The sequence below is a fragment of the Dipodomys spectabilis genome, unplaced genomic scaffold, assembly GCF_019054845.1.
Source record: "Dipodomys spectabilis isolate Male_0828 unplaced genomic scaffold, ASM1905484v1 ptg000125l, whole genome shotgun sequence".
Classification (NCBI taxonomy): domain Eukaryota; kingdom Metazoa; phylum Chordata; class Mammalia; order Rodentia; family Heteromyidae; genus Dipodomys; species Dipodomys spectabilis.
In genome coordinates, this window is record NW_024870802.1 from 10,982,987 (window position 1) to 10,999,693 (window position 16,707).

The 16,707-nt window shown below is 45.6% G+C and overlaps 1 protein-coding gene across 2 annotated transcripts in view; it reads right to left on the reverse strand.

Annotated features, from left to right (window-relative positions):
- The window catches only part of Sufu (SUFU negative regulator of hedgehog signaling), a 98,367-nt gene that overhangs the window by 42,914 nt on the left and 38,746 nt on the right, over nucleotides 1–16,707 (reverse strand). For both annotated transcript variants that reach the window (XM_042689656.1, XM_042689655.1), the window contains exons 4-5: nucleotides 828–970; nucleotides 85–170 (exon numbers count right to left, since the gene is read on the reverse strand). In XM_042689656.1, the coding sequence (XP_042545590.1) occupies nucleotides 85–170; nucleotides 828–970 (229 nt within the window). The remainder of the gene's footprint in view (nucleotides 1–84; nucleotides 171–827; nucleotides 971–16,707) is intronic.

A 16,707-nucleotide genomic window follows, 5' to 3' on the forward strand; every position in this document is an offset into this window, starting at 1 on the left:
CTCACACATGTGGGTTGACAGAAGGACTCCCATCACTAGGCAGCCAGCCCTCCTGTCCCCCTCCCCCCAGAAACATGTACTCACACAGGCACTGTCCGCAGCAGCTCCAGGATGCCCTGCCCATTCCACTGCTGGGCTGAGTGTAGCTCCTCAGTGCAGACACCAACAATCTGAGTCCCAGGACAAGAGGCAATGTGTTAATGCCCATCCCTCTTAGCAGTCAGCCAGGCTCTCTCTTAGGGGTCATCTCAGAGAGGGCCCACAGACAGGATCTGGCCTGATGTGCTTCAAAATGAGATGGACAGGTTAGGAAGGAGTAGCTGATGGCCTAGGAGATGCCTGGGTCCAGAGACGGGCACTGAGACTGACTCTTGCCCTTGCTGTAACAGGTCAAAGTCTGGTGGCACATAGTCTAGCTTTCAGCTGCAAAGGAGAAAACAACTCAGTTTGGATCCACAGGCTGTGTCTTTGGAAGCAGGGGTGGGTCAGAGAGGTATTCTAACAGTCTCAAAGCCTTTATGCACATCTCCAGGAAAGTTTATACAAAGACTAACTGGTCTTTGGTAGATGCTGGGGAGACCACACCCCTTCTGGGAGGCAAGAGGCCAGTTTGGAGCTTGCTTCCTGCTTGGAAGCCCCTCACTTCTGCCATCTCAGCAGGTGAAATTGTGAAAATCAAACCATTTGATTACCTCACAGACCCTCAGAGGGAAGAGATGGCCAATGGGAACCTCTTGTTCCCTAACCCCTCCCCCCACAACTCTTTGTCTTTCTGGATCTTTCCCACAGGGAAGGCTCCAACATCCAATAGTCCCACAGTGTCTTACCTGGAGGAAGGTAACTACCCCAAAGGGTGTCTGCACAGGCTGCATCTGTGGGTCCTCTGTCAGCAGCATGTGCTGAATTCTTGACTCACTGTTATCCAAAGGGCTGTGCCAAGACACATGGTCTCCGCTGCAGAAGGTGTTCTCTGTGGAGACATAGGAGAATCCTCAGCATTTGGAACAAGGACTGGAATCTATCCTGGGACCGCGGAAGCCCAGGTTGGGAGGCTCCCCAGCCTCTGGGGGCAGCCCTTATGAGAAGGAAGAAGCACTTGCTGCTGAAAGAAGCAAAGAGTTGTTGATATTTTCAAAATACCAAGTGGGTTCCTGTTTGCCCATTCTGTTGGCTTTCAGTACAAAGACAGCCTGCCAGTGTGGACACTCACTTGACCCTGAAGGCCAAAGGCTTTCAGAATCTGTTGTCCTTCTCAGCATCCCCACTGGAGGGCAAAGTGGCAGCCATGATGGCATCTGCCAGCAAAGAATAAAGGGCTTTTCTCTGGGGCTACCTGGCCAGCAGTGTGCAGGAAGGCTGGAAGGCCATGTGAACCCTTCTCCTTGGACACACAGACTAGGATTTCTGTGCTGTTGAAACAGCTTGGACAGGGAACATGCAACCAACTAGCAGTCCTTGGAGATCTATAACCAGTTTCCCATGAGCAGGCAGACTTAGAGATTTCTGAAGAACACTGGAGGCTTTGAAAAAATGGAGGACTAGACAGCGCCTCTCATGGCACAGCAGAGTGTACAGGCAGGAGAGGCAGCTGGTCCATGAGGTCAGCACCCCAGAACTGATACCATCTAGGGGTCCTGGATCCCTTTCTTCTCCCCATCAAATAAAGAATTATGAGGCAGGATGAGCAGGAGACAAAGTTAAAAGTAAGAGTAAGATGCCAGGGGAAATTGAGGCAAGTCTCGTAGCTACTAGTGGTTTGATACAAGTTCCCAACCAGGACCCCACTCTGGGGGTCTTATCCACTTGCTTCTTGGGTAAGGAAGAGGAAAAGGAAGAGAAGAGGGAGAAGGAGGAAGAGGAAGAGAAGGAGGTGGCACAAGACAGTAAGAAGGAGGTCTACAAACCAGTAGCCTAGCTGGACGCCAGTGGCTCACTCCTATAATCCTAGCTACTCAGGAGGCTGAGATCTGAGGATTATGGTTCAAAGCCAGCCCAGGCAGGAAAGTCCATGAAACTCTTTTTTTTGGGGGGGGGAGGGGTCCAGTCGTGGGGCCTGAACTCTGGGCCTGGGCACTGTCCCTCAGCTCTTCAGCTCAAGGCTAGCACTCTACCACTTGAGCCACAGTGCCACTTCTGGCTTTTTTCTTTTTGCTTATGTGGTGCTGAGGAATTGAACCCAGGGCCTCAGGCATGCAAGGCAAGCACTCTACCATGGAGCCACCTTCCCAGCCCCTCCATGAAACTCTTATCTCCATTAAACCACCAGAAAACTGGAAGTGGTGCTGTGGCTCAAGCCCCACAACCGACCCCTGCCCCCCCCCCCAAAAAAAGAAAAAATATATAGGCTTGTGGAGTCCCTCTTTCATAGCCCTTTTGGGTGAGTCTCAGCTGTTCTGGCATCTGGTTGGGTCACTGGAGGGTTGCCTGTCTCAGAGGCTTTGCTTTTATTAGGGCTTATTTGGTTTCTGTGGGTCTTCAGGAAGAGGAAGGAGTATTACCTCCACTAGCTGTCTCCACGCCCAGAGTTCCCAGGAAGAGGAGGATGTCACTCCCACTTCTCTCCCTGTGCCTACTCTTTCTTTTTTTTTTGTTGGTCATGGGGCTTGAACTCTGGGCCTGGGTGCTGCCCTTCAGCTCTTCAGCTCAAGGCGAGCGCTCTACCACTTGAGCTACAGCGCCACTTCCGGTTTTCTGGTGGTTTATTGGAGATAGGAGTCTCACAGTCTTTCCTGCCCGGGCTGGCTTTGAACCGTAGTCCTCAGATCTCAGCCCCTGAGTAGCTAGGATTACAGGCGTGAGCCACCAGCGCCCGGCCTGTGCCTACTCTTTCTACTTCACCTCTCCCTCAGAACCTCACAACTGTGCTTCACCAAGGCCCATTACTCTTATTTTTTTTTGAAGGCAGGACAACCAAAAGAGAAAAACTCCATGCAATATTAGGTGTTCTCCTGCCCTGACTCTTAATCTTGGATACTCACAGTATGCTGCATTTACCAGCTCATGTGGCTCAAGTGGTAGAGCGCTCACCTCAAGCTGAAGAGCTGAGGGACAGCACCCAGTCCCACGACTGACAAAGAAGGATGTACTAGACAAAAGGAAGGAATCTTGAAGAAGAGGCAAAGAAGGGCAAACCAAGCCAAGCCCTTGGATTTCTTGCTACCACCTCCGAAGGTCAACAGCTGGCCTGGCAAAAACCTGATCATAATACTAGCTATTTTATAGGTCTATGTAAACTGAACAATCACCTACCAACATTATCTTTTCCACAGACGAGGGAAGGGTTCATGAGAATGATCAAGTTCATTTTGCTGGGCACAGTCCAATATTTCCCAACCTTCAAAGATCCACTAAGGTTCTTGCCATATCTGTGCACCACTAATACTTACTTGTATTTTCTCCTTAAATTGGCTCGCATTTTTTACCTAAACAAACTTATTCTTTTGGGGGGGGGGGGGTAGTGCTGGGTTCAGACTGCAGCACCTCACGCATTCTAGGCAAATGCTCTACTACCAAGCTACATTCCTAGCCCAATAAACTTACTTTAAAAGGCAACTTCAAATCATTATTCTAAATAAGGAAAGTAAATGGGAAAGCAGTGCTGCTTAGCATTACTAAAAGAGTGAGAGCTTCAAACCAATACAGGAAAAGAAAATGTTACTATGTTCTAGTCAATACCATTACCTTCCTACTATTATTAAAATTTTTAAGCTGGGCGCCAGTGGCTACTAGCTACTCAGGAGGCTGAGATCTGGGGACTGCAGTTTGAAGCTAGCCTGGGCAGGAAAGTCTGCAAGACTCTTACCACCAATTAACCACCAGAAAACAAGAAGTGAAGCTGTAGCTCAAAGTGGTAGAGTGCTAGCCTTGAGTGACAAAGCTCAGGGACAGTGCCCAGGTCCTGAGTTCAAGCCCCAGGACAGACCAAAAAAAAAAAAAAGTAATGAACAAGACACACAAAGCTGTTCAAAGATTCAATTCACATCACACTGAGACAAAACCACAGGACTGAAAGAACTAGGGGAGTAAGGAGAGAAAGCACTGTTCATGTTAGTGAGGACCTTGTCAAGTTACCAGCTAAAAATCTGTTAGCTTTAAAGGCAGACTTACACAGTGCTGAACTTTGGAGTTGAAAAGACTCAGTTCCTATTTGCCTCTATTCCTTACTAGTACAATCCTGGACAACTTGTCCAACTTGCAATATCTGAATGTTTATCTCCTGCTTTAAAATCAGCAACTAGTGTGCCTACTCAGTGGTCTGTCTATTGCCATATATCAGTATCCCCACCAGAAAAGAGGTCTAGTCACCATAAGACAGCCACTGAGTCTGTAGTAACACCAAATTCCCTGTAGGTGGCACCATTGTGCCTGGTTTAAGAAACAGATGGCCAGTTCCTTAGGGGCTTCTCACACCTCTCTGGTGTCTGATCTGTAGAAAACTACCACAAACCAAGCAGGGGTTTAGCTGAAAAGAAGGAAAGATGACCTTTTATTAACCAGAGTTGACAGTGATTTAAAGAGAAATATGTGCAAACCCAAACTGTTTGAGTAAAAATGATCAATGGCACTTTGTACAGGCTTAACTTGGGAAGGGGCTTAAATTAGGCAGATGGGAGGAGACCCTAAGGCAAGAAAGGGACTCAGGCCAAGTTGCTGCTGTGGGACCAACACATTCCACTCTGAAAACATGTGGTCAAGATTTAATACATAGTATTATTGAGCTAAGAGGAGAGGGGAGGGGCGGAAAGCATAATTTTCCACAGAAATGTTTAGAGCACCCCACTAACAGAACCTTCCAGTGAGGAACAGGGTTTGCAGTGGCCAAGAAATGTCTTTCTTAACAATGAAAAGAGCCTTGGTCACAGTTTTCACACTTGGGACAAAGCCACAATGGGCTCATTCTGGTCTTTATGCCCCAGATGCTAGGCCCATTCTGTAGGGAGCCACCAAGGGTCTCAGCTCTGGCGGCAGAGCCAGCCCCAGGGAGCTCTTGCCCCCTCAGAGGGGTTTTCAAATGCTAATATGCCTTGGTTAGAACTCCAGCTGTCCAGCCAGAGGTTGGAGGAGCTGGCTCCTTCTCTCTGACTCCCTGAGAGAGTGAAAATGCCTGCCCCCTAAGGGGAGGGGGCTCTGAGTCCCACAGCTAACTGGTATCTAAGAGAAAGGCATCCAGGTGAGGGCTGGGGACCGGAGAAAAGTCCCTTAATTAAGGGAGACAGGCATGTGTGAGGGGAAATGCCACTCCAGAGTAGAAAAAAAAAAAAAAGGTCCAAAAAACTGCTAGTTATATTATAGTCCAACCCTTTGCCTACTTGATTTCTTTTTTTTTTTTTTTTTGGGGGGGGGGGGTGTCTGATTATGAGGCCTGAACTCTGGGCCTGGGTGCTGTCCCTCAGCTTTTCAGCTCAAGGCTAGCGCTCTACCACTTGAGCAACAGTGCCACTTCCGGCTTTTTTTCTTATGTGGTGCTGAGGAATCGAACCCAGGGCCTCAGGCACGCAAGGCAAGCGCTCTACCACTGAGCCACCTTCCCAGCCCCTCCTTTGTCTATCTGAGAGCAAGGTTTCATGACTTCATGTTACATCCTACTAACAACCTCCATTCAGAAACTATTTAGCAGGCACTGATGGCTCATGCCTGTAATCCTAGTTATTCAAGAGGCTGAGATCTGAGGATTGGGGTTTGAAGCCAGTTAAGTCTGAGACTCTAATAAACTATTCAGGAAAAGAAAAAAAAAACAACCCAGAAGTGGCACTGTGGCTCAAGCAGTAGAGCGCTAGCCTTGAGCAACAAAAGTTCAGGGATAGCATTCAGGCCCTGAGTTTAAGCCTCAGGACTGGCAAAAACAAAAATAAAACAAACAAAAAAATCCACAAGTATTGTTTACAAAATAATTAGCACTGACTTTGAAACACTTAAATGCAAATGCATTTTCTGCCTGCATCCTGCGTAGAAGTACTCAGGGACAGTGATGTTCTGCACAATGGCTGGGAAAGGGATGCCCCACTCCCTGTGGGAGTCAGAACTAAGGTACGTGGTATGTGGGGAGATAGCTGATGTTCCCTTTTGAGGTTTCTTCCAGGTGCTCTTTTCAGCACTTGGATGATTACATGCTTTCTAGGGACAAGGCAAGGATGTAGCTGAATCCTGCTACATGTTAGTCTGCAGGTATTTCTGAAATAGGAGGAAAATGGGAGGAAACCCAAAGTGGGCCTGGCAGCTTCTGAACAATAGCTCAGCCATCACAGTTTCTCAAGAAATAGCATCCAACCCTCTTGTCTTTTTTGTTTGCTTTTGCAGTACTGGGGAATCAAATCTAGGATGTCAGACATACTAGCCAAGCCTTCTACCACTGAGCTACACCCCAGTCTACTGCTCTTGCCTTCTTGGTATTCACAAATTACTCTGACAGCCAAGGGCCCAAGTGGCCTCTATAAAGACACAGAGCTGGGGTCAAGAGTAGTGGTACATGCCTGTAGTCCCAGCTACACAGGAGAATCATGGTCAGAGGCTAGCCCCAGCTGGGACTCCATCCAAAAGTAACTAGAGAGAGAAGGGGAGGGGCTGGGGCAAGGCTCAAGTGATAAAGTGCCTGCCTACCGAGTTTGAGGCCCTGAGTTCAAACCCAAATACCACCACCACCCCTGGCCACCCCCCCCCCCAAAAAAAAGGCTTCAGAGCTGGCTCCTTAGGAGAACTTTCCAGTTCTTCCCCCAAATGCCACATGTACTGGATATGCTGCCAGAGATACTCTGTGGCTGCTGAGTAGGGAAAGACTAGTTGAGCTGGGGCCCATCTCTGGACAAAGCAAACACAGGGGAGAATCTAGCAATTAGCAACCCCACAGCTCCTTCCTGCGAAGACCCAGGCTGCTGCTATGGCACTGGGCGCTGCTCAGAGGAGCAGAGTCCAGAGAAGCTCCCTGTGAAACTGGAAGAAAACCCTTCCCACAAGCTGCAATACATGCAGAGGCACACATGCAGGTCTACACAGGCCTGGCAGGGAGGGGGAGACCACCTGGACATTTTACTGAATGCATCATCCCTGGCTGAGACAGTGGAGTACGGAAAGTTCAAAGTCAGTCTTGTTGTCTTCCCCCCAACACCCCCACTAGCCTAGCTGCTCCTAACTGGGCCACTTGATTACTCCCACTTTGTCTTTTCAGTAGCCAATCCCAACTTCAAAAGCTCAGGGGCTTGCTTCTAGCTCTAAGCCAACCTGGGTGCAAGGAGGTGCAATATGTATGGCTAGTCTAGTGCTAGAAATGAAAAACCTACAGAGGTTTTGGCGGCCCAGGGGTACAGGACAGCCTCATGTCACTGCCATAGATAATTACCATGGAGCAACCATGCAGTCAAGCTCCTGATCCTGTGCACATGTGTGGAGAAAGCCTTAACACACTCATGCAATGCTACCGTCATTTTAAGGAAGTGACCAAAGCCTTGAATTGATTAAGGGAATGTCCTTGCTGTCCAGCATCCTAAGAGACCCAGAGCCTCCTCTAGGCAGACAGACACTTGACATCACCATCTATCAAAGGAAGGCCAGCAGATCTTCTTCCTGGGGAAGACCAGCATTCATGTTTTTGAGGTAACAGCAACTCTCCTTCCAAGGATCCAAATAAGATTGAGTTCACATGCCTGGACCTCCTTACTTGTGCCCCCACACCCTCTCCTAAAGCTGAAGCTATCAGCCTTGAAGCTGAGTTCTGAGGCAATGCGCACACTAGGAACTTTGAATAGTCAATGAGCACAATGCTGTATGCATACCACATAGGAGCAAAACCAAAATGTGCCCTCAGTAACTCCTCCTTAACATGTGACCTCCTGCAGGGAGAGGAAAGAGAGCCCCAGAGCTTTGAAGCTTCAGAACCTAGCAGCCCTACCTTTTATCTCTACATATGCACAGGATGGAGTACTTGTAAGAAAATTCTGCTCCAGCAGAATAAGTGGCATTTGGGATCATATCGTGAATGTAGGACAGTGCCTGTTTCCCTAGCCTGACTTAGCTCCATCCATCTAATCAGGGTGATGTGGTATCAAAGGGGTAACTTAACTTGCATCTCCCTTATCAGTGAGGTGGACATCTTTCCTTTCACTTTCATGGGACATTTGCTTGAAATACAAATATATATATATATATATATATATATATATATATATATATATATATTTTTTTTTTTTAAAGACAGGGTCTCATTGTGTATAGCTCAAGCTGGCCTGGCCTGGAACTTGTGATCCGCCTGCCTCTGCCTCCCAAGTACTGGAATTACCATTGTGAACCACTATGCCTGGCTGGAAATACCTACTTTTAAGCCAGATAATTTTTTTTTTTTTGGTCAGTTGTGGGGCCTGAACTCTGGGCCTGCGCGCTGTCCCTCAGCTCTTGAGCTCAAAGCTAGCACTCTACCACTGGAGCCACAGTGCTACTTCCAGCTCTTTTTTGCTTATGTGGTGCTGAGGAATCGAACCTAGGGCTTCATGCATGCAAGGCAAGCACTCTACCATTAAGCCACCTTCCCAGCCCCTAAACCACATAATTTTTTAGTTATCTATTCAGCAACCCCTCAAAAAATAAAACAATAAAACACCAATTAGAATTATGGCTGTCAAGTCTGGTGCTAGTGGCTCATGCCTGTAATACTATTCAGGAGGCTGAGATCCGAGGATTGTGATTCAGAGCCAGTCCAGGCAGCAAAGTCCAAAAGATTCTTATCTCTAACTTCCAAAAATCAAAAGTGGCGCTCTGGCTCAAAGTGGTTAAGCACTAGCTTTGAGCAAAAAAGCTCAGGGACAGTGCCCAGAAATAAAGAAAAAAATAATTATGACTGTCATGGCCACCAATAGTGCTAGGTAAAAGAATCACTTGTTAATACAGATTACTTTTCTCCTCCCACATCATAGAGGCAAACAGTAACCCTAAATGTTGTATTCTCATATCTAAAGCAAAAACAGATCTTCCAGGGAAAATATAGATTTTTACGAGTCTCTGCATACTTGCTTTGTACTCTGGTGCAATTTCCTTTGCTGTGCAACTTTAAACAGGTCACTTTTCAGCATCTGCTTTTCTAGGTATAAAAATATAATGTGCTGGGTGGTGGCGGCTCATGCCTGTAATCCTAGCTACTCAGGAGGCTGAGATCTGAGGATCCCAGTTCAAAGCCAGACTGGGCAGGAAAGGCCATGAGACTCTTATCTCCAATAAACCACTCAGAAAACCAGAAGTGGTTCTGTGGCTCAAGTGGTAGAGCACTTGCCTTGAGCTGAAGAGCTGAGGGACAGGGCCCAGGCCCAAAGTTCAAGCCCCATGACTGACAAAAAAAAAAGAAAAAGAAAAAAGAAATGATTATACTACCTGCCTTACAGGGTTATTTTTAGACACCCCCTCTCCCGCCCCCCAATTTTTTTTTCTTTGGTTGGTCGTGAGGCTTGAACTCTGGGCTTGGGCACTGTCCCTGCGCTCTTCAGCTCAAGGTGAGCACTCTACCGATTGAGCCACAGCACCACTTCCAGTTTTCTGGTGGTTTATTGGAGATAAGAGTCTCACGGACTTACCTGCCTTGGCTGGCTTTGAACCACGATCCTCAGATCTCAGCCTCCTGAGTAGTGAGGATTACAGGCGTGAGCCACTGTATGTAAAAACTGCCTTGTGCCTGGTGCTGGTAGGTCATACTTATAATCCTACCTACTTAAGAGGCTGAGATCTGAGAATTACAGTTGGAAGCCAGCCTGGGCAGGAAAGTCTATGAGACTTGTCTCCAATAAACTACTCAGAAAAAGCCAGAAGTGGCTCTGTGGCTCAAGTGGTAGAACTAATCTTAAGCAAAAAGAAGCTCAGGGACAGAGCTCAGGCCGAGTTCAAGTCCCTGGAATGGCACCAAAAAAAACAAACCAAAACAACAACAACAAAAAACATGCCTTGTTTATTGTGTATTGTGAATACAAAGTAAGCATTTGTTTTTCATTTGAAAGATCTGACCACTGAAAAGTAGGGCCACTTCTGACATGAAAAGTAGTAACAGCCAAAAAAGAAGGATCCATAAGGACAGGAACACAGAGTCCATGCACTGGGGCAAAGCAAACAACCCCTGCAAGGATTCCAGAATCTGGATCCCTACAGCTCAGACTAAGCCCCCAAGATCCTTCCTTAGTTTACATCAAGAAACACAGCCACAACATCTATGAGTATGCTTGGAGATCACCCAGTTGGATTAGATCTTGAGGGGCTGGGACAGAAAGAACCAAGGAAGGAAGGAGGTAGGGTTGATTGCAGGAAGCCACACAGGAGCACAGATGAAGTGGTTGAAAGAATACTGGTTAGAAGGAAAACTAGCATTATTAATTGGCATCTAGGTTCAATGATCCAAACTCGCAAATTAACCAAGTCCACATCCAGTGCTTAAATCCCTCTATACCACCCCAGTCAGTGATGAGACAGACCTTACTAGGACAACTTGACAAGTTGATTGCCTCCAAAAGTCTGTTAGAAAATGCTTCCAAGGGCTGGGAAGGTAGCTCAGTGGTAGAGTGCTTGCCTTGCATGCATGAGGCCCTGGTTCCATTCCTCAGCACCACAGAAGTAGAAAAAGCAAGAAGTGGTGCTGTGCTTCAAGTGGTAGAGCGCTAGCCTTGAGCTCAAGAGCTGAGGGACAGCGCCCAGGCCCAGAGTTCAGGCCCCACGACCAACCAAAAAAAGAAAGAAAAAAGAAAATGCTTCCATATCCCAATGGATAGTTAAGTTTCCTAGTTAAAAACTCATTAATAGGAAATAATAAGGTAAATCCCTTTTCCATATGGCAAAACTTCAAATATTTTAAAACTAGTATGGGACACAGTCTTTTCTTCAAACTGGAACATCTCCAGTTTCTCACTCTGTAGCCCTTCCTCACAGACCACACAGCTTTGAGAGGTCTTGCCAGCTGAAAACCACCCTTCTCTATAATCACTCTGATTTGTCAATATCTCTTGTAGAATGTGGCACTCAAGAGAGGCTGTTGGATCAGAGATGGCAAGCACAGTCACGCCATTTGGAGCAAACAGGGAAAGGCCAGATCCCCAGCTGTCTACACATCTGCCCAGGGACTTCAAGTTCCCCCATCACACAAATCAAGGAAAGAGGATATAGCAAATCAGATCTGAATGACCCAATAAAGGAAGACGCAGCAATAATGCCTTAATAATGGCATTTTTTGGTGCCTAGGCAAGACTCTGGGTGCCAGGCCTGAGGGTCAACTCAGGAAGCAGCACTAGCAGAGATTTCTTTAAGCCTGCAGCCTCAAAGTATCAAGCCAGCTTTGAAGTTACCCAAAGTGAAATACTCCTGTGACTCATTCTGTGGATTTCCAAGGTGAAAGACAACTTCCTGGGTGTTTGGGCTGTTAGCAGGTAAGAGAACAGAGGCTACCCAGCCTAGAGCAGTCACCTTTCTGGGAGGACAGCTAGGTATCCAAACTGCAGACTTCGTGATCTAGCAATCTCACATTAGGAATGGATCTGGAGGTAAGAAAATCAAGTTGTCTCCTGTACATATAGGGATGTTTCTTTCAGCACTATTAAACTGGGGGGTCTGGAGATTAGTTGAAGTTCATCAAGAGAGATCCGTTTACCTAGAAAAGACTATCTTGTTACTACCACATAACAGAACACCATACACCATCTCACACATTGCTGCTGAGCTCTATTTACTCAGCAAGAAGCCTTCATGACAATATTTAGTAAAATTATCTAATTAGTTTATGCATACAGACATGGCTAGAAGGAGAATAACCAAATAAAGAATGGCTGCCTCTGGGGATGAAATTTAAATAATGTTTACTTTTCATTTTCAATTATATATTTGTTTAAGTGTCAGAATTATAAACTTATGATAAGAAATTTAAACAACAGAGAAGTGTATAAAATAAAAAATGAAAATCTGGGCTGGGAATGTAGCTTTAGTGGTATAGTGCTTGCTTAGCATGCATGAAACCCTGGGTTCGATTCCTCAGCACCACATAAACAGAAAAAGCCAGAAATAGCTCTGTGGCTCAAGTTGTAGACTGCTAGCTTTGAGCAAAAAGAAGCTCAGGGACAGAGCCCTGGCCCTGAGTTCAAGGCCTATGACTGGCAAAAATAACAAACAAATAATCGATTTTCCCAGCTGATCACCTGTGTAATCTTATCCCTAGGATGGCTAAGAATGAGAGAACCACAGTTGGAGGCCAGCCCAGACAGAACAGTTCACAAGACCCCTTTTCAATTCATAGTTGGGCACAGTGGTACATACCTATCATCCTAAACTATGTGGGAAGCCAAGAAGGATTCTGGTGTGAGGCCAGCCCCCAGCAGAAAAGTCCATGAGATTCCATCTTCACAGAAGAGAAGTTAGATGAAGTGGCATGTGCCTGTGATCCAAGCAGGAAGTCTGAAGTAGTTGGATGGCTCAAGTGTATGTCTGGATGGGAAGTAAGACCCTATTCTAAAAATAACCAGTGAAGGGGCTGGGAAGGTGGCTCAGTGGTAGAGTGCTTGCCTTGCATGCATGAGGCTCTGGGTTTGATTCCTCAGCACCACATAAGCAGAAAAAAAAAAAAAAAACAGTGAAAAACAACGCTGGCTCAGCAGTACTGCACTAGCCTAGGAAGCATGAGACCCTGTGCTCAAACCTTTGTCCTGAAAAACAAAAAAAAGAATATCTCTTTTCCTATTAATTCCATTTCTTTCTTTTTTTTTTTTTTTTTGTCGGTCGTGGGGCTTGAACTCTGGGCCTGGGCGCTGTCCCTCAGCTCTTCAGCTCAAGGCGAGCGCTCTACCACTTGAGCTACAGCGCCACTTCCGGTTTTCTGGTGGTTTATTGGAGATAGGAGTCTCACGGTCTCTCCTGCCCGGGCTGGCTTTGAACCGCGATTCTCAGATCTCAGCCTCCTGAGTAGCTAGGATTACAGGTTAATTCCATTTCTTAGACATAATTATTGGTAGCGTTTGAGACAAAATTGCCAAAACTTTTGTCTGAGGATGTGTGATCAAATTTCTATTTTTATTTCTTTATCCTACCTCAAAGCCTGTGTCAAATAGTCTCTACTGACGCTCATGACATTACATGTAGGTCTGTAAGTAAGATACAGACCCATGGAAGCCAAATAAATTCGCTCCAAATCCTGCAACAGCTCAGCAGATGAAATTTCTTCCCTCTCCATGATGATGAGCCTTTTAGCACTAGCTGGACACAAGACCCAGCTAAAATGACTCCATTCTTAGCCTCTGCAATCTCTGAGAGGTTTAAAGGTAGCTTCCTCTTCACTGAGGTCATTATTCAGAAGAAAAAAATAGTTTCTTTACAGTAAATTGCCAGATATAAAATATTTAGGGCTTCAGCAGCCACATACATTCTTTGTTGGATTGATTTGGGTTTGGGGAATTGGACCTAGGGCCTTGTGAAAGCTAGACAAGGGCTCTATTACTGAGCTATACCCTGGCCCCACAAGAATTTTTTCCCTATAGTTCTCATAACCACTCACAGCTCTACTATTGTAGTACAAGAAGCCATAGTAATCAATGTATAATGGGTATGGTTTGTGTTCCTATGCAATTTGTTGTTGTTGTTGTCAGTTGGGTCTGAACTCTGGGCCTGAGTGCTATCCCTCAGCTCTTCAGCTCAAGGATACCGCTCTACCACTCGAGCCATAGCGCCACTTGGGCTTTTTCTGTTTATGTGGTGCTGAGGAATCGAACTCAAGGCCTCATACATGGAAGGCAAACACTCTACCACTGAGCCACCTTCCCAGCCCCTCCAATGAAATTTTATTTATGGAAACAGGTGGCGAGCCAGATGCAAGTAGCTCATGTTTATTTTTTTATTGTGAAAATACCATAGAGAGGGGTTACAATTACATGGGCAAGGTAATGAGTGCATTTCTTATCAAGCATTGTTGCCCCCTCCTTTGTTTCCCCTTCCCATCCCTTCCTATCCTCCCCCCTCTCCCCCAACACCAGCTCATGTTTATAATCTTAGCTACATAGGAGGCTAAGACCTAGAAGATCTCAGTTTGATGCCAGCTCAGGCAGAAAGGTCTGTGAGACTCTACCTCAATGAAGTGCCAGCCTGGAGGTGTGGTTCAAGTGGTAGAGTGCAGCTATAAGGGAAAAAGTTGAAGGAGTGCAAGGCCCTGACTTCAAACCCTTGTGCCCTCTAAAAATATTGAAGATTTAGATGTGAGCTAAATGACTTACATTTTAGGGCACAAGCCCCAACCTGGGGGACTGTTCTGTTTTTCTTCCATGGAACCCAGTCTTTCAAAATCTAAAATCCTGGAAAACTGAAGAGATAGCAGGGTTGTTTCACCTTACAGTTGAGCAGTATTACTGATTAACAGATGAAAGGGGAAATATTTTACAGATCCACAGCAACCAGAAAAGAGGATAAATCAAGTAGAGGGAAAGAAAATGGTCGGGGCAATCACAAAGACTAGCAGGAAGAAAAATGATGTTAATATAAGCAGGCAGCTCCATTTGGCTTTGGTTAGCTGACTGGGGCAACAGGCAGCTTTTCCAAGCCAGGAAATGAAAGACCTCGACAGCTCTCCTTGGTAAGATGGAGTAGCTCCTTCCCAAAAATTTTACTTCAAGCAAAGCCAGTAAAACCACATATACTTGGGACTTCCGAAAGAAAAGCCAAAGAAGCTGGAGATGAGAAGCTCAACTGCAGCCCAGCAATGTCTTTACCTCCTCACTCAGTCTTTCTGCTGGCTTTGGCTCACCTGCAGGAAGGCAGGAGAAAGCAGAGCCTAATCCACGTCTGGGGCTAAAAAGAGAACCCTGTGGGGTCCCTTTGAACATAGCCAGGTGGCTTATACCAACCAAGAAAAGGGGTATCCTACTTGGGCTGAGAGCCAGGGGTAGGATTGTGGCAGGCTCTGGGCAGGATTTCCCTGAGTTCCAAGTTATAAGGATTAAGAATGCCAAGCTGAGCACCAATAGATTATGTTTTTAATCTGAGCGATGCAGAAGGCTGAGATCTGAGAATCAAGGTTTGGAACCAGCCCAGCCAGACAAGTCCATGAGGCTGTTATCTTCAATTAGCCAGCAAAAAGCTGGAAGTAGAGGCATGGTCCAAATACAAGAGTACCAGCTATAAATAGAAAAAGCCCAGCAAGAGCCTAAGGCTTTGATTTCAAACCCTAGTACTGGAAGAAGAAAAAAAAAAACAAAAAAAACAAAAAACAGCAGAGCTGAGAATTCACAACTGATGATGGAGCTCACGGAGCTCCAGAACTGCACAGCCTCAGCAAGCTCTGGGGAAGAGCCACTCGCAAAATGTAGGCAGAGAATCTCAAATACTTCAAATCCAAGGATATCTTAATTAAAAAAAAAAAAAAAAGTTTTCATTCTCTAAACTCGTCATGTCTTCTCTCTTTAAAAAGCTTTTTTTTTTTTTTTGGTAGCTTTTCATTGCCCTTAAAATAAAATCCAGACTCTCCATCCTGACTTGCCTCAAGGCCCAGCATTTTCTCATTCCTGCTGGCCTCTCCTTCAGCTCCATCCACTGACTGAAGAACCCCATTAGTTCCACAATCTTTAAGCAATTTCCTTCCCCAGAGGCCCAAACATGCTGTTCCCTCTAATTAAAAAAAAAAAAAAAAAAAAGGCCTTCTCCTCACTCCTGCTTCCAGTTCTGTCCTTTCCACCCCCTGTTGACCCTCCAATTTAAAATGGGCCATTGGCGCTGGGAATGTGGCTTAGTGGTAGAGTGCTTGCCTAGCATGCATGAAGCCCTGAGTTTGACTCCTCAGTACCACATAAACAGAAAAGGCCAGAAGTGGCACTGTGGCTCAAGTGGTAGAGTGCTAGCCTTGAGCACAGAGAGGCTCAGGGACAGAGCCCAAGCCCTGAGTTCAAGCCCCAGGACTGGCAAAAAATAAAATAAAATAAAATGGGCCATTGCCTTAATTCTTCCGGAAAACAGAATAATCATTTTATTCTGTATTGAAAACAATTGTAACATGTACAGTTGGATGATCATGACAGTATTATCACAATAAAATACTCATTTTTATAACTACTCCTTATACACTTAAAAAATGTTGTTGTCAGGAGGCTGAGATTTGAGGATCATAGTCAAAGCCAGTCTCTGTGAGACTCTTATCTCCAAATAACCACACAAAAACTGGAAGTGGAGCTGTAGCTCAAAGTAGTGTAGTGCTAGCCTCGAGCAAAAAAGATCAGGGCAGCACCCAAGCCCTGAGTTCAAGCCCCACAACTGACAAAGAAAGAAAGAAAGAAAGAAAGAAAGAAAGAAAGAAAGAAAGAAAGAAAGAAAGAAAGAAAGAAAGAAAGAAAGAAAGAAAGAAAGAAAGAAAGAAAGAAAGAAAGAAAGAAAGAAAGAAAGAAAGAAAGAAAGAAGGAAGGAGAGAAAGAAAGAGAGAAAGAGAGAAAGTAAGAAAATGTAGAACCAGAACGCCAAATGAAATGAATTATGAAGGATTTGTACTTTTCATGTCATATGTTTTGATGTTTTTATAATAAAATACTATATATTTTTTAATAAATAGAGGAAAGAAAAGAAAGGCTCAAAAGCCACTAAAGTAGTACTAGTTTTTTTTTTTTTTTTTTTGGGTCCGGTCGTGGGGCCTGAACTCTGGGCCTAGGCGCTGTCCCTCAGCTCATCAGCTCAAGGCTAGCGCTCTAGCACTTGAGCCACAGCGCCACTTCCGGATTTTTTCTTTTTGCTTATGTG